An 18,478-nucleotide genomic window follows, 5' to 3' on the forward strand; every position below is an offset into this window, starting at 1 on the left:
ACTTTTTACCAAACTCAATATGAACAAGTAATTGTTATGGACTTACAATTCCTTCCACCAACAAACAGGAACCAGAGCTTTTCTAATCAGAAGATTCTAGTTTAGCATTACTTTAACTAGGAATCACTTGGAAGTAATGTATGCATTGTGTCTAAACTGGACTTAATATATAAGTCAAAATAATTTAGAGCTGAATTTTTATGAGAGAATGTCCACCTACAGTTGTTCTCTTCAGAAATAATCTCCCTCTGATGTGATTCAAACATAGGTGTTTCATTAATTCCATATTAACATTGTGAATTTTCACCAACATAAATCTTAATTCTTGAATTGATCTACAATAAGAATATGGATCCTCCTCCTAGAGATTGTAAAAATCACAAATTTATATGCCCTATGCACAACCATATATTATATATAGGTTTCCTGAATGAACAAAAAAAAACTTTTAGCATGTTTCACCTGGTATACAAAAAAAATATGCATTCACCATGAATTGAGCACATATACACACAAAAAGAAAAATTATAGATGCGAGGGTAAAAATGCAATTTCTAATTTGTTTACACCTGTACCTTAACTACACCCAAATTACAAAACCAGCATTCCACAAACATTACTTGCCCAGTAGAAAGGGTAAAAGAAAAATCATCTAAACATTCCTGAGTGGCATTCTAATTTTCATACTTGTTCACAATGACAAAACTATACAAATAAGGACTGCTACTCACACTGCTCAATTTCTTTAGTTCTTTACACTGATACTGGATACAAAACATCTCAGATTTCAATGACAAAAACAAATTACGTGTTCCAAACAAATCATGAAAGATCTCTTGTAAGTCACAATCTCATATCACTTTCTTAATTTGCCATTAACCGACAGGTTTTTCATGTCACCCAAATCAAAAGACATTTAAAATACTATTTCTTGGCTACTGATCACTAGCTCTCTACCATACAATGACTACTTGACTAGCAAAGTAATCACAGTCTTATAAAAACACAAACAAGCATTACTCACCCTTTCCATGCTGTTATATCAGTCCACAGTTACTTGACAAAATACAGTGTTTATGATATCCAGTTTTTGTTACTTCCCCCCCCCCCCAATGAAACTATTGAATTCTCTGCATATGATAGAAGTATGTATGGAGTCTGTTAAGAAGTATTAAGATCATTATGATGTGTATGGATCAGCAGTTAAGACAAAGCAATGTGCATTAGAGATTTTAAATCAACCTTTTATTGTATTAAAGAATAACCTTCAATCACTACCACAAATAATACGTAGAAACAAATGCAGCAAGATTCTTAAAAACAAAATTACAAGAGAAACCAATTTAGACGTGAAAAAGAAATGGCATTTATTATTAAACAACGTTACTCTAGCTCTATAATTAATAAATTTTAAAACCAGGATTTGCCAAATAGTTGCATTTTTATTTTATTTTTAAAAAAATGTAAAAAGACTTTTGTTCCTGATTTCTTTGTCTTCTGTCCACCATTTTGGATGTTTCCGAACCATTCCTCACATTTTAAATCTTGGGAATTCCAGAGGATAGTTGAGGTAGTAAAGGATAATCCCTTCCAAGTACAGATTTTTTTTTACCATTTTTATACTATTACCTCAAATTGTTATGCGAACATTCAAGAAAATGTTGGAACTAATTATATTTATCACATTAATACTTGTATTCTATGCAAAATATATGTAAACTTATACTTACGAAAACTTACACTTTGCAAATACAAATTCCAGCACATATGTATGCAAGAAAACTGATGTTATTTCACTTGAAATTATAATATCCTTGCATCATTCTTATGTTTTGGACAACCAATGGCAAAGATAAACAATGCTGTAAAATTCTGTAAGCAAATTCTTTTACACCATTTATGTTATATTATCTTTTTACCAATATACAGGGTGTCCCACAATGATGGGACACATTTAGATTTTAAGTTACAAGAGCCAGTCTTTAAAATGTATTGTATTTCATGGTCTGACTTTGGGAGTGAATGTTCACTTCTCATCAAGTCATTGATCCTTCATGATGTTGCCGTGAACGCCAAGAGATAGGCTATGTTATGGAAGCATTTTTTCACCAACTGAAGCTCCATCATCACAGGACAAAGGTGCTTCGGACAGCATTTCCAGGAGCATAAGACAGCAGAAGTGTTCGGAAACACCACATAGCTCTGGAACTCAACGAGAGCGTCTGGGATGAGATAGAAGTCATCTTAGCTGATGTGCTACTCCACGCCATAGCGAGGATCACACAGACTGACAGTGTTCTCGCTGAGGTGGGGACCATCTAAGGGACGTGATATTCAAACTTGAAAAGGGGGGGGGGGGGGAAACTCCTGTACCTTTATTCTTAATTATGCATTATCCTTAATGTGATACTTCCGGTGCTAGATAATTGCGATTAAAATGTCTCCAGTCATTATGGGACACCCTGTATAATAATTCTCTCTCTTGCCTGTCAATTTCAATAACTCACATGGTGACTGTGAGCAACCAAAATTGATACACAAATAATGCAAAATATACACAAAATTATTATCTAATACCAATTATATATTGTTCTCTCAGACAATATACAAATTAGAAAGATCTATCTACTAAAAAATTTCCATGTGGGAAAATAAAGCATCTGGAAAAATTTAGCAATTCAAATAGAAATACTTAACTAAAATGAAGTTGATGGAAATATTGCAAGATATGGTGTTACAAGGGGCAATCATTTTTCTTGTTTATTTTAAAGTTCACTTCTCAGAAGAAAAAGAGGATTGTATACATTTCTAATGCAATACACAAGATGATGTTAACATTCTGCAGCACACAACTTAATTGCTTTACAAGCAGAAGTGATCATGCTGCTCTAATGGAAACTGGTGGTTGAACCAGAACTGTCCAAACTATAGCCTGTGAGCCACATCCAGCCCACACTAGTAATACAAAACTGAAATTAGTACATTTTGCATTATCTTTAATGCAAGTATATAATGTAATATGGCCCATGACTGAAGGCAGGCACATATAGATTTTGACGGAAACAAGAAATCACACACTGTAATGTTAATTTTTCATGTTTTTGAAAGGTGAGAGGTTCATTTTTATACCATGTTTTGTCACAAAATGATGCCAAATGAAGTGCAAAATGTGAAAAAATATCTGAAACATGAAATGTAGAGTTTATTTACTGAAGTGACACTTTCTGAAGTCTGAATTATCCTGAGTCACCCCAATCATTTAATTCTACTGTAAACATTTGAGAAGCCAAAAAATGATTCCTTTACAAAGAATAAACTAAATACTCGGACAAGTACACAAACGTACTATTAAAAGGGAAATTTTTATTTTGTGTAATTAGTAGTTTTAAATCAAATTTAGGAATATTTGCACCATTTTAACACCAAAATGCCATTTTATATACCACTATTGATCCCAAAATTTGCCCAATCTTGATATTTTATTCGCCATACGTACGTGGCTCTATCCATGACCAATGGCTCAAGCAATCACTGACCGTGTGTATAAAAAAGTTTGGGACACCCCTGGGTTAAAATTAGCTTTATATTATCTTTAAAAACATAAGAAATATGATTGCTCACATCAAACAACTCAGCATACACAAACCCATGAGAACAGAACATTAAAAAAAAATCACCAATAATAATAATAATAATACCTGGCTTCTTCTAAGTATCACATTAGTTACAAAATAAATCATCAGAATATACAAAGCTGAAAATACTTCTCTGAGAAAAGTTTTCTACAGCAAAGGTGTCAATGCCACTTTCAATACATTAGCGGTATTACTCTGCCCAAATGATAAAGATACTTTAGCCACTTTAGATATCACATGCAAGCAACAAATAAATCATGACAGACTTAAATGTATATTTGAGCACGAATAATAGGGTTTTTTTTCAATAGGAGAAATAAATACTGAAATTTTTTTATATCGGCAAGAAAAATCCTTATGCTATTATTTTATCAGGATAATTGCCAAGTGTTCCAAATGGTGCATGGTCACTATTGTATGGGCAAGATGTTTGCTCTTCATTGGGTGGTAGTGAAACTTATTAAAGTGTTAAAACCCATGAAGGGTACATGAAGTCACCTCATGTACTGTACTGTACTGTATAAACACTTGTACAGTCACAGACACTTCTGGGTTGTAACAATTCCATTGAAAGTCAACAACAGAATTGTTACAACCCAGAAGTGTCCGTGACTGTACTACTCGAAATTTATAAATGCATCTTTTCTTTACACTAATTAAATGACAAGAACACTACTGCCACAATTAATATTTGCAAATTATAAAATTTTCCTTTCTTTAATACAAAGCACTGAAGTGTTGTACTTATGCCTGCTAGTTCAAACACCATTTACATTGACTCTTAACGGACCGAGTAAAAAGGTTGCACAAAAATATACACAAACATCTTCCACCACAATTCGGCAAAAAAAAAATGAATGTCCCCATCCAAGATTTTCTAACCTAACAATCAGTCACTTTGTAGGAAATACCGGACGATGAACTTTATTTTCTGCTTGTCAAAATAATCTTGTCACTTCTAGTAATTGCGCTACCACACCTCTCTTTTAGGAATGCCATTATCCCCTCTCCCTCCTTTATTTTAGTTCTAACATAATTTCACAAATATACAAATTGAGAAACAATCAACAACTTCTTTCTTTCATGTGTGTATACATATATATATATATGGTAATATATATATAAATGGAAGCAAATACATACATCAAAAGGTTGTGGCAATTCACACATTGCATACACAGCAGACGAAAGATCTACAATAGAATTATCTCAAGCAAATATCCCAAAGTACCTCCCCATTCTTAATCACTGTCCGAGCCAGATTCTGATAATTGCAAATCTTCATTCAGGGTTGATAAAGGCAAGGCTGAAGGCTTTGGTGATATAATTCCATTAATTCGACCTGTCGAATAAAAAATATAGTACACATTTAGCAAGCTCATTTTGTAATTTGCAACTGTTGTCATAAGAATCACCCATTGCCAACTGATGCAGTTACAGCAAGTGAAAACAATGGAATGTGCCTGAAGTTTTATTAATGAAAACTTAATGTTACTTTTAATTATTGATAACAACTCTTTTGAATCAGTTTCCAAATTCAAGTACTTAGGAGTAATACTAACAAATGAAAATTATATTAAAGATGAAATAAAAAGCAGGATTAATTCAGGAAATGTATGGTACTTTTCTCCTCATAAACTTTTATCTTCTTGTATAATATCTAAGAAACTAAAAGTTAAAATATGCAGAACAGTAATTTTGCCTGTAGTATTAAATGGATGTGAAACTTGGTCCCTTACATTAAAAGAGGAACATACATGAAGAGTATTTGAAAATAAAATCATTAGAAAAATATTTGGACCTAAAAGGGACGAGGAGACAAGAGTGGAGATTACATAATTTAGAACTGCATCATTTGTATTCATGGCCATATATTATTAGAATAATGAAATCAACAATACTTAGGTGGGCAGGCAATGTGGCACGAATGGGAGGAAAGAAGAGTTTACAGGATTCTTGTTGGGAAACCTGATGGTAAGAGACCCGTAGGAAGGACAAGACGAAGATGGAGGGATAAGGTTGAGATGGACCTAAAAGAAATCAGTAAGGATGGAAAAGATTGGAATGATATTGTCCAGGACAGGGACAGATGGAAGGCTTGTGTTGCTGCAGACATAAACCTCCAGGTTTAAGAAGGATAGAGAGTTAGTATACTTAAAAGGAAATTTTTATTTTATCTGGTATCAAGGAACTGAATTTTCCACAAAATTAGAATTTTTAAAACACAAAGTACAATTCTTGTTTTTGTCAAAGCTTGTGTTAAGTCCTCTATGCTCAGATGGGCAATGGTGACCGGGCCAACAGTTTAAAGTGGGACTCAAACTACCGTACAATGTCTCTCCACAGAGGATTAAACCTGGGGCCTCTTGATTACACAGTGACAGCATAACCACTAGCCCCCACTTGGGATTCCAAACGAATCTATACATAACTGCTTGAGACTTCAGTGTCTTATGAATTACAATAAATAATTTTGAAAAGAACCTCTGCTCTACTTAAAAAGAGATGTGTGTATGTCGCAACATTTCTCCCTTCATTACAAGATTAATAACTATGAAAAACGACAGCTGACTATCCCAGCTCTAAATGACTAAATATTAATTTATGTCATTTCCACTGTTGATATTTCATTCCTGTTTCCTTTTATTTATGTGTGTACATATGAAGGAACAACATACTCGAATCACAAAGCAAAATTGAAGTGCAGGCTTTTCAAGCACATAGGTATGTACCACAATTAATTGAAGTAAATAGAAAAAATCTACAATAATCCAAAGTCTGATTGAAAATCGTTGAATAGTTCCTAGTTATAAAATTATTAAAAATGCATTATGCAATACCAAAAAAATTAGTGTTGCCAACAATTCCCAAATATCCGTTCTAGCAGGACACCACTATGAGAACATATTACTTCTGTCAGAGTTTCTTGAGAAATAAATAAATAAAAAACTAAATTTTCCATTAAAAGTGATATTTTCTTCAACTATGGCATGCCCCTTCTTGTTACTTTTTAATTTTGCTTTAACTGCAAATAAATCTGCACAATTCCCTCCTTTTCCCTTGCTGTCCAGATTCACACAACTAACAATATTAAATTCCTATATTAAAAAAAATATCAAATGTGCTCGTAGATTCTATATGAATTAACTTAAAGGTATTCTCAATGCCTTCATTTCGTTATTGTGATGTTTGAATGCGTTTCCATGCAGTGGCTGGAACCACATTGTTTGCTAGTGAAATCAGATGTATATGTCCCCACAACTCAAGAACATGGGTAATTTGGGTTTTGTCAACTTTCTCTTCTGTAAGCACATTGAAGAACACTGCAATAACAGAGATCCAACTACGATCAACATGTTCACGTAGAACACATCTATGTCATCGGAACGTGACACCTCTCTGTCTGACATGAATGTCTGTGTTTGCTTTCATGCAGATGTGTCACATTGAAGAAAGAGTTACACGTATTCAATTCTGCATACTTGATTGATTTGGTTCCTTTTACTTTGCCTTTCTGCTACTTTTAGCTAATTGTGAAGATGAGGATGAGTGATGAGATTGATGAAGACACACTTACAAAGAATGCCCATGCCCAGGCCTGGATTCGAAACCGGGACCCCTGGCATCGAAGCACAGTCTGCTAACTACTCCACCACAGAGGTCGGCTTTGTATACTTTTCTAAGGTGATAACTTAAATTGGTAAGTGTCATTAGTGTTGTTATAATGCTGCAACGTAAGTACACTTCAGAACAACCAATTTTTATGTGATTCTTGTGTCAAAATAAGCTCATGTAGGAATGTGAGGAAGAAAAACATTTCCATCTCCTCTGTGGCAAATGGACGTGATTACTTTACTTCTAATTCTGAAATACTTGAATTAAAAATAAATCTGTATGCTTGAGTTGAGGGGTTATGTACATCCAATTTTGCCAGCAAGTGGTGTAGTTCCAGCCACTATACAATAACAAAGTTAAGATAAAAGCATCAAAATACTTTCAAATTTAGTTGCAGAGCTGTTTCTTACATTTCTTACCATTAACGTTCCTCCTGTTTTCCTGTTCAGCCTCACTCTCACTATCACTGGAACTACTTTCACTATTAGAGTTGCTATCACTCGAGGAATCAGACAAACCAGGTAAAGTTGGGTCCTGAAAATAATAGCCATAATGACACAACTTTTTCTCAAAAGAATGAAAACATTAAACAATGTGATAAAAACCTGCCTTTCAACATATTGCCACTTATCTGATGTAGAGGCATTATGTACCACTTTCAAATTTTTCGTATTGTTTTATGTGTAATGAATAGGGAGTGGATTTGTAGTTAAAAGCATATCTTTTTTATTGCTTCGGAAGTTGGCCATACTCGGTAGGAGTGCCGACCATACAACTGCAATGTAATCTGCAAAATCTTATTTTGCATAAAAATGCATAATTATATCTCTGACACGTAAAACACATATTTCTAGGGAAAGAACTCAAAATGTAGATATCTTAGACGTTTCAGACAAAATAAAGTTAACAAATTATTTGTGTAAATATATATCTTAGACTTGACACAAAATATGAGGTAAATTAGTTCTCAAGTCACCCAGCATTTGTCAGGAAACAAACATTGGGATGCAGCTTTACATCATTCATGATAAGTACTAACAGGAGAAGTAATATTTTCAAATGTATGACATTCTAAATGTTTGCAACATTATTTAGATGTATGTAGGACATTTCAGTGAACACCCTACTGAAGAAAATAAACAATAAGGTTCTGAAAAACTTCTTGGCACAATACATACAATCTGCACCACCCGATGAATCCACGTTGCATAAACATTACCTCCTACAATGTTATGAAGAAACTGTGGGAAAAAATTAGAGATTTGTGTGAACATAAAAAAGTGTGGATTAGTCAATAATTTTGAATTAAAATATTTTAAAGTTTATTAGCACCTAAAAATCAGATCCCTAATAACAAATGCATGCAAGAACCAAAACGTAATTTTATTTACTTCTGTATTTTAGAAACTTCCAACCATGATATGACTCTGTTTATAAAGGTTAACATGTGGTTTCAATTCTAAAAATCAAACAGAAAAATGTGATGAGTGTTTACATGTCTACCGCAGATTAGTGACAATATCCTTGACTTAGGAAAAGAATTACCGTATTTACTTACTCATGTATAATGCACACTTTTTCCCAAAAATTTTTTCCCCCAAAACCTGTGGTGCGTATTATGCACGGAATAATTCAGACAGCCAATATGAAACTGTACAGGGTCATTCCATGATTTTCGGACACTTGCATTGATTTTTCATGTTTACGGAACCCTATCATGTTATATATCGTTGTAAAGCTTGAATCCTGCAGTTTCTGAATATGGAAACAGTATTCCATACAAGATAACGACACTAATGTGAAATGCGGTTGAAATAAGTTCATCAAGAAATGAAGAAACGTTCTGATTTTTATGGTACTCTGGATGAAAGAAAACATAAGGAAAAAGATTAAAAAAATTAATATGTATTACTGGCCAAATAATATGACATACATGGAGCGGTAAATTCCTTAATGGAAGAAATCTTGTGCTGCTAACTGCTATTTTGAAGGTTCTGAATGTGCCTCGTATAAATGTTACATTAGTCACGGAAAGAAAAAGTATATATTTTGAAATGAAGGAATGAGCAATTGAATAGGTATGACATCATTCACTCTTGATCAGCATAGCAACAGATTTACAACCTACAACTAAGAAAGCCATTTCTTGAAACTGGATTGTACTGTGCATTATATACGAGATATAATTTTTTGTCACTTTTACCCATCCAAAACCAGAGTGTGCATTATACATGCACGCGCACTATACACGCGTCAATACGGTATGTTCTGAGACTGAATAATGACAAAAGGACTCATGAAATGGACAGAAAGTTTGAATTTGTAATATTTCTCCAAGATTAACATGTGTGTTAACATCCACTTGTCCCTCTATTGCTACCCATGAGGTCTAGGGCCTACCTACAGACTGCTGACCTCACTCCCACCAGAGGTTAGAGATCATCCAACCTATTACAGGATGACGTGTGGTCAGCAAACTGGACACTCATTCACATCCATTTTCTCAGAACATATGAATGGGCGACATTGTCACTCAATTTGGTTAACAATTCTGCCAAATAAAAACAGAATACTACCGTGTCAAACACTTACATCCCCTATTCTTAGGTCCATTTCCTGGATATCTGGCACAATGGGATCGGGCTCGTCCAGACTAAGGATAGGTAAACTTCCTGGACCGAGGGAAGACACGGAAGGTGATTTTTGACTTGTGGGGCTCTTAGTTGGGTGGTGACTTGGGGAAGGCTTCTGACTTGAAGGGCTTCTACTGGGATATGTCGGCGGAGATCTGTGGACAGGGGATGCGTGCAATGGGGAATGCCTGGGTACACATGGAGAGTAAGATGGCTTGGAAGGTGGATGTGATGGGGATGATTTCTGATGTGGAGATGGCTTCTTGGAGGGACCATCCACGGGAGTCACGGGTCGAGGTGGGCCTAGCCTGCTGTTTTCTGTTCTGAAAATAAAACAAAAAAAATGGACAAATTAGTGAATTAGTATTCTACATTCGGGTTTGTTGATTTTTCACTTAAATGTAAAATGCTTGGTTTGACAAATTTGTAACTGTATCAAAATAGTTAACTTGAAACAGATCCTTAATTCTTGATATTAGGGATGAACCGACGATATCCATACCGATGCAGGCACTACTACTGATTCCCACTGATGTGTGTAAAAATGGTAACAATTAAAAGTTGTTTGAAATATTGATTTTTATTTCAAAATATTGAAGAGTTACGCCAGAATATTAAAATATTATGAATCACAAAATACAGTTCTTCACACAATCATCATCATCCTTCGCAGTTTCTTGCCTCTGACTGGGATAGCTTAGAAGTCAAGCCTCTCCATTTTCTTCTGGTCTTCCACCATTCCTCTCTTTCCATGGTGTTCCAATCTTGTCCTCTTGTCCACTATCTGCTTTTCCCACCGACAACTTGGTCTCCCCTTTGGCCTTGTTCCCCCTCCCTGGGCATTGTAAGCTCTTACTGGCAGTCTTTCTGCATCCATCCTCTTCATGTGTCCGAACCATCTCATCTGTGCCTGATCTATTCTGTACTGAAATTCACCACCCCCACTGTCTGCCGGATCTCCTCATTCTATCCCTTCTAGTCTTCCCCAATATACTCCTTAAAAATTTCCTCTCTACTGCCTGCATCTTTCTTTTGTCTCTCTCTGTTATTGTCCAAGTCTCTGCTCCATAAGTAATTATCGATACGTAGTATGTGTTGTATATTACCTTCTTGCATTTCATAGGTACATCCCTGTCCCATATTAATATTCAAATACTTTGATAGAGTCCACCACCCATTTGTCCTCTTCTGTTTACCTCCTCTCTCGATTATGCTTCCTACATATTTGAACTCTCCACTACCCTCAACTCTTCCGTGTCTATATTTATTCTTGGTACAATTCTGCCTCTTTCTCTTGTTGTTATTAGCACCTCACTTTCTCTGCACTGAATTTCATGTGAAACGGTGTGATTTCTTGACTCACGGCACACCATGGGTACACTGAACGAAAGTGATTTTTCTTTTTTCACTTTCTCAACTCCTCCACACATGCACGGTACACTTTGTGAGGAACCCACGCTTTGTCCTGATCTTTTAGGTGCATCCCGAAGTATTGAAAATAAGCATTTTTCACGAAAGGCGTAATTTTTTGCCTCTGTTTTCCTGTCGTATAACAGCCACATATGTAGCAAAATATGTCTGGATGATTGACAAAACCACGTGAAGCCATTGCACATGCCACAAAGAAACAACCGAATGGTTACATACTCAATAGAATGCACCTGGGAACAGTTCCTGCTTTGCACTGACTATGGGGGCGTTCTGGCCGGAATGGTGCCACATGTGACCCCTATAGAAAGAAGGGTGTGGCGGGGTGCGGTATGAGCCAGTTTCATTTTCGTAATCAGCCATGCATTTATGTTTATTCCTTACACATTCATTCCATTCCTCCAGAGCACATTTTCACACGTTACAAATGTTGTCATATATCTATTTCATTTAAAAATTACGTTCTTTTTACATTTTCACATTTTCGTGATTTGTGAAAAAACCTGACGTGCTATAGAATTTTGAAGGTCATTTTCGAAATCTGCGGAAAAAATCCATTCCGATACACCTCCTCATTTCAAAACAACAAAACCTTGCATTATTGTAATGCAAACACCCTTACGACAACAGGCACAATAAAACAAAACATAGACATTGAAACTAGTTCACAGTACACATTATTCAAACTGTTAAATCGTCCCTATCAACTTTTGTGCTGTTACCGTCGTTGATTAATTATGCATGTACAGTTATTAAGTGAATAATATCTTTCACAATTCGCAAAGGCGAAACCAAACTTCTATGGGCTGATTACATATCTAAATTACCTGAATATTTGCATGAATAGAAACACAGCAAATCACTTTTTGATACAAACTTTTATCACCCACTTTTACAACTGTTATATTTGTTACCATAGCAATGGCAATGTTGCCAAACACATTAACGTAAAACAGCTTATCATAAAGAGAACACAAACTTTACAAAACATCAACTTTAACATTAACATTTGAAGTTAAAAATAGATAATAACTATAATTGTAGATTTACAAATGAACATAAGAAACTTGTGCTGTAAGATAGAAGTCACAATCTGCATCAGCATACGTATTGGTTCAGACCTAATATTTACATTTTAAGTTACTGCTTAATATCAATATGTATGCCCAAATTTCAGTGAAAATAAACAACAATGTGAAAGCAAAGAAATCTTATACAAAAAAGTTCGCTATACCAGCAAAACACAGAGATATGTATACAAAACATAAACTTATTTACCTTGTCTTTTTCACTTGAATGTTACTGCTTAGCTTCTCCAATGTGATTTCCCCTGTGTTGTTATCAATAATAAGAACACACTCCTTCTGGTGGGGTTTCTGATTTCCTTTGAAGATGGTGCGGCCAGTTCCTGCACCATCTAAGTGTGTTACTGTCATCTGGTGATTCTGCCCAACCTCCACAGTTGCCATCTTTGTGACATCAACACTTGCAGGTTTAAAATCATCTACAAAGAAAAAAAAATTGTCACTTTTTTTTTTACAACAGAAAACAGTGGGAAAGCAAAGATTCTTCATGAAGTATACAATCTGTGAACAACAAAAACATATTTTGTGTTAGCGTTTTTCTTCAGGTACACTTCATACTCGTACAGGCTAATGAAGGCTGGGTCCAGTTTGAAGTTGCATCCGAAAAAAAAAGAAATTTCTTCCTACCAGATATCTAAACCTTTCTATTTTTAATTGTGATCCGAACAACTATGTGCCTCTACCATCTCAGGTGCACTTGTTTAAAAGTAAACCATAGCATTATCAATACATAAACACATTCTACACAGCTCACTGCACAATCTATTCTATACACTGATAATAACGACTGCTACAATTCATAGCTTGCATTATCATGAGTTAATGATAATTATATACTCATACTTTAGATTCTGATGTACAATCAACTGAAGTCTGTCTGTCTTTCGTTCGGTTTTGGTTATTTGCATCAGCTTTCTACCTCTTTGGCTATTTCAATGATGAGAATGAGTGATGAACTGTTGAAATACATGACACACCTAAGCCTGTAGTCGAGGGTACACGGTGGTATATGTTGTATACCCTCTGGTTAACCTTACTCTTTATTTCATTTATATTTATTTATGTAATTTAGCCATTACTCTAGTATTCTACCATGAAAGACTTTTCTTTGTGTGGAAGTATAATTCATGCTGTCCTCCTCCGTGGCCGTGTGGTCTAGGGCATTGTGCTTTGGATTCTGGGTTTTCAGCCTGGTATAAGGCTGGTGGCAACCCATCACCGTGAGGAAATTGGGGAGCTACGAGTGAGTAGCGTAACCTGGTCTCGGAAATCTCCTATAACGACTGAGGGTTCGACATGCTGACCCCACGTCACTGGTTGAAGATCTCCATGCCTCTAGGTAGAATTGTGGGAGGGAGACTGGCAGTCAGAAGATAGGCCAAGGCCCTTCCAGGGCTGTCGAGCCGCAGATTATTATAATATTATATATAATTAATGGAAACATAGTCCGATGGACTTCACTCTTCATATTTCATGAAACTTAGTGTATACACTGTGAAAAGTTTGGGACTACGGCACTGGACACTATGCCTTACCCAGGCTTTCTACCTGGTACCTCTGATTTCCAATGAAGCTGGTAGCTAGTCTTGTGGGTAAAATTTTTAAGTGTTCCAATGTCAGTGCTTCCAATCTTGCCTTGGAAAATATTAACTTAGGCATGTTTCATACCCAATCAGAAAGGTTACAATTAGTGCTCGAAAAATTTACCTCAAAGCTAGGTGCCAGCTCTGAAAATCAGGCACCAGGAAACCACCTACTAGAGTGCACATCACATCTCCTGCATGTGACCGCTGAACAGCACCAGCGAATTACAGACGTGTGGTGTTGCCTAGTTCAGAACCTGTTTCACCTCGCTACTAAATGTGTACCTGGCACTCGGATATAAACAGATTATTTCAAAAATATCTAAATGGATGAGGCTTTATAATGCAGAAAACCTGGTGTAAATATCTATTATGGTTTTCATGATATACATTTCCAAAATTTAAGTTGTGCAACTTTTGAAACACACTGTATAAGATGTTGAGCATCACGGTATTCAAAATATCGCTAAATTATTTGAGAAAGCAGGAAATAGAAGACAAAGGGTAAGAAATTGTTACTGACTCTATGGAATGTTCACAACGTTGATAAAAAAAATGCTAACTACAATTTGAACTTAGAATCATCAAAATTTCATACATATTACAGCAAAAGATCACAGTCACCAAGCTGAAATTGGCGACCTGGATTTTTCGAGCCCTGGTTACAATTATGCATAACTTACCCTCTTTGTTGCAATAAACATATAAAATGAAAATAACTAAAATAAAAAATAAAGTTAGAGTTGTCCTGCAGCTCAAAAAATAAACTACAGGCATGAAGTAACTTACACATTTATTATCTTAGTGCAAGCAAGATAAGATTAATACAAATAACAAGATCCAAGTTCCATGTATTACATGATGATCTCTAATATACAGCTTCTGTTCTAAATATGTATATAAAAACAATGATCCATACTGAATATTTACTAAATATTTGTGACGTGTGTTTTTCCTAGGTATTTTATCGCAGTTGCCAGATGTTGGCTGTTCTTTGCCTGTATGCGGGAATCATTTTTCTTGTATGTGGAGATGCTCTGTGGCAAAGTAGTAAGCAGTTTGGCAAAACTGAACTGCGTACTAATATTGAGGAATAAAATATATGAAAAAACCAGTATGTTGGTGCAAAGTTTTAATGACGTTATTTTGAACTCGTATGATTAATTCTGATGATGTTACAACTTTAAGGAAATATCTAACAGAAAATTAAAGCACTAGCCAGATGGCATTCATATTTTGCTTTAAAGATATTTCTATCTCTCCAATAATTTCCTCTGCTTATATTGAAATTTGGATCAACAGTCATTTTAAGAAATGGGTGAAAGCATCTCTCTCTCTCTCACACTCACACACACATGTATGTGTATTCTGTTCTACGTTCATAACTTCAGCCATAGTTGGAAGAATGTAGGTATTAACCTTCATCACAATTATTTCTCTTGCAGTTTATGGTTATTACAAGCACATAAACACAATTACTGCTGTTTCAAGGCAGTCTACTTTTTTATGAAAATCTTCAGTTAGCAGCAGATGTGCAGATACTGGTAGTTTCAAACTTGTTAAATACAAGACAATTTGGACAGAAAGCTACAACATCCACAAAATTACCAATCATGTTATTAAACATTGCAACTTGCATTTAAACCTAATGTGTCTGAAAATCATAAAGGAAACTGGTTTATTGATTGGCTTGGTTTGTTTTACACTATCCATTTCTGCCACTTTTGGCTAATCACAAAGATGAGGATAAGTGATGATATGATGAAATTGAGGAAGGGACACTCACAAAGAACACCCATGCCCAGACCGGGATTCAAAACTGGCAGTGAACTCATCTAACATTGTTTGTTTAAAGAATGTTACAAGTGGGGCATTCCACGAAAAGTGGTCCTCCTCCATGCAAATAACAAAATGAATTAATATGGAAATTATGATTGCTTTCAATTGCATTAAATTTTATTCTGAAAGTACATAAATATCCACATTTCACCAATAAAAGTTACTGACATATATGCTTCACAGACAAATGAAGCCAAAATTTACTAAATTTTTAAAGTGTCACACACATAATGCAATTCTTTTTAATGCTTTGCATGGACTCAGGCTATGCCATCATCTCAAGTTGTTTTTCATTTGTTAGACACAACAAAGTACTTTTCATAGATTTAATAATTTCAAAGTACAAACATTTCATAATTCTATTAAATCAATTCATTACAAATATTTTAATCCAATCTCATTCTACAACCTTAAATTTTGTGTGTAAAATGTGACACACGTAATGCTGAAAAGTCTAAATCATGAATTTTATTTGCATTATAAAATTTGCTACCCATAATTATAAAAGTTTCTCAAGATTAATTTGTTTCATTTTGCACATAATTTTTCTCCATATTAGGTTTGGTAAAGTTTTCATCTCCGAGAAATGTATTTCTTCAAATTTACAAGAGAAAGTACTTACCGAACTGACTTTCCGTAGACTTTTCAAAGGTTGCGGAAGTGTTTTCCCCCCATCGTTTAATTTATTTGTATTTTCCATGATTAACGTCTCCCCCATGCACGGAAGCTGTTGTGTCTATGTCCTTCTATTACGTGAACCAAATCTTGCAGGCATTTGATGATGTAACATCCACGCAGTGTTTCTAACTATGCGGTTTTGTAACTATGTAAACGTTGCAGAATTATCTTGAATTTTTCTGTTGAAAACAATTTTAACTATGTTTGCCTAACCTAACCATGCTGTGCATGGTCCGTGGGGCTATTTATGAATGGTGTGTGGGGCTACGTGCATGGTTTGTGGGGGCTATCTGTGTGTGTTTCGTGGGGTTTTCGAACGTGGAAAAAAACAAAATCAGTACCATAAAAGTAGGTATTTTTCGATGAAGAAGGTTGCAACACTGCATACATAACCACTGATTATCGACAACGCTAGTCAAGATTTCTCCGCCATATTGCGTGTAACGTAAGCGAAAACGAACAAACAAAAATTACTCGATATGTCGAAAATTGAGATTATTTGCATGAAAAAAGCCAAATCCCACCTTCACAAATCCTCAACAATGCAGAATATGTAAGTACCAATATGAAAAATAAGAAAATAAACTAATTTGAGACGTTTCCCGGAGATTAAAACGGTAATTTAGGTTTATAATACACAGACCTCCATACAAAAGATAAGTACTATTTGTCATTTGTGCAAGAGAAAACATTAGGTCATACAGGTAGACATTGTCTATCCGAAGAGAATCAACTATTTGTTGTCTTTTCTTAATGCACCAACTCTCGGCTAGACTCTACTGTACGTACTTATCTGCATGGTGATTGCTTTGCGTTCATGGTGCAGCAGCCGGCATCTCTTCGGGTAAGTACCTTTTTCTCTTTACACTTTCTGTTCACGATAGCCCCACTAACCATTCATGGGGACGACGTATGCCTACAACGTTAGGTTAGGTTCTATTAGCACTCATTTCACCCCTAAATATGTGCTTCATCATCGAAAAAATTCCTCAGTACGCATATCCGGACAACATCGGTTTTTCTCGATTTACTCCTCCAGGAAATTTTTCCTCGCTTTGGGATTTACGTTGTTGAATTCCTTATAAAATAACCTTTCCAACGATATATGACACGTATTCCTTAGGAAAAGGACGTAAACTAGAGTCTTACCCAACACTCCCCATCACCCACTAGCTCAAGCAATAAACCATCCCTTTCATGAAAAGCATGCTTCCATTTATCTGCAGGAAGTAATAAAATAAATTAAAAACTTTCAAAATACGATTAAGAACAATACTACTAAAAATTACGGCTTCGGAAAACCGCAAATACGTATTGCATTTTCGCACTAAAATACTTCCAATTGATGAAGTGGACAGATTGAATTTCACACAAAATTAAACATTTGCTATTGACTTTATTTTAATAACAACGCACATTGCAAAAACTGATGGAAGTTCCTCGAAAGTACTACTTAAGAGAAACAAGATTATTCTGATATTAATTTCCAAACTGAAAATATAAATATATATAAAATTTCGTTTTGGTTTTATGCTATTGTGGTTCAACTGTTTATTCGCACATGGATTGAAATTATAAGACTTCCACGAAAATTCAATATACTTACATCGAATCGTATGAAAGCCCTTCCCTCTATTATTAAAGCTCGGTCCAAGCTTTAATTCACGTACTTCTGGCCCTAAGCCTAACTTTTCTGCCATACTTTCGCCATTCACTCCATTTGGTTGGCACTTCTGCATATATGTTCAGATGAATACGCTCCGTCGTATAACGTCTGTTGGTGCTAAACAACTCTCTTGAAAGTCTTCAGTTAAAAATAGAACGTTTTATGATATGTACAAGAATCTTATAAGAAATGTTGTCATTGTAATTTTATGACAAATGAGAAGTAAAAGGAAGGATTAAAGAATTATATATAAAAACAAATCGAACACTCTCCATATCCCTTGACCTAAATCAACTACAAAACAACATACTATCGC

At 35.1% G+C, this 18,478-nt stretch overlaps 1 protein-coding gene across 2 annotated transcripts; it reads right to left on the reverse strand.

Moving 5' to 3' along the window:
- Positions 1–1,464: 1,464 nt before the first annotated feature.
- Positions 1,465–18,478, reverse strand: LOC145998795 (uncharacterized). Of its 2 annotated transcripts, none has more exons than XM_083135398.1 (5): positions 18,103–18,478; positions 12,590–12,815; positions 9,843–10,206; positions 7,670–7,784; positions 1,465–4,977 (listed from the first exon to the last, which is right to left on the reverse strand). In XM_083135398.1, exons 1-5 carry the CDS (start codon positions 18,233–18,235, stop codon positions 4,877–4,879), a joined length of 939 nt encoding a protein of 312 aa, XP_082991524.1. In that variant the 5' UTR covers positions 18,236–18,478; the 3' UTR covers positions 1,465–4,876. The 2 variants fall into 2 exon arrangements, with proteins under 2 accessions (XP_082991524.1, XP_082991523.1); XM_083135397.1 differs by having other exon boundaries at positions 7,661–7,784.

The sequence above is a fragment of the Lepisma saccharinum genome, chromosome 14 (genome assembly GCF_977018435.1).
Source record: "Lepisma saccharinum chromosome 14, izLepSacc3.1, whole genome shotgun sequence".
Classification (NCBI taxonomy): Eukaryota; Metazoa; Arthropoda; class Insecta; order Zygentoma; family Lepismatidae; genus Lepisma; species Lepisma saccharinum.

Bases quoted from the DNA above. Each gene is read 5' to 3' on its own strand.
- LOC145998795 (XM_083135397.1), bottom strand. From the start codon at position 18,235: ATGCAGAAGTGCCAACCAAATGGAGTGAATGGCGAAAGTATGGCAGAA. The intron at 7,785-9,842 runs GTAAGTGTTTGA...TATTATTTTCAG, and splicing joins TGGACCTAAGAATAGGGGAT to GACCCAACTTTACCTGGTTT. The intron at 4,978-7,660 runs GTAAGAAACAGC...TTTATTCGACAG, and splicing joins GAACGTTAATGGTAAGAAAT to GTCGAATTAATGGAATTATA.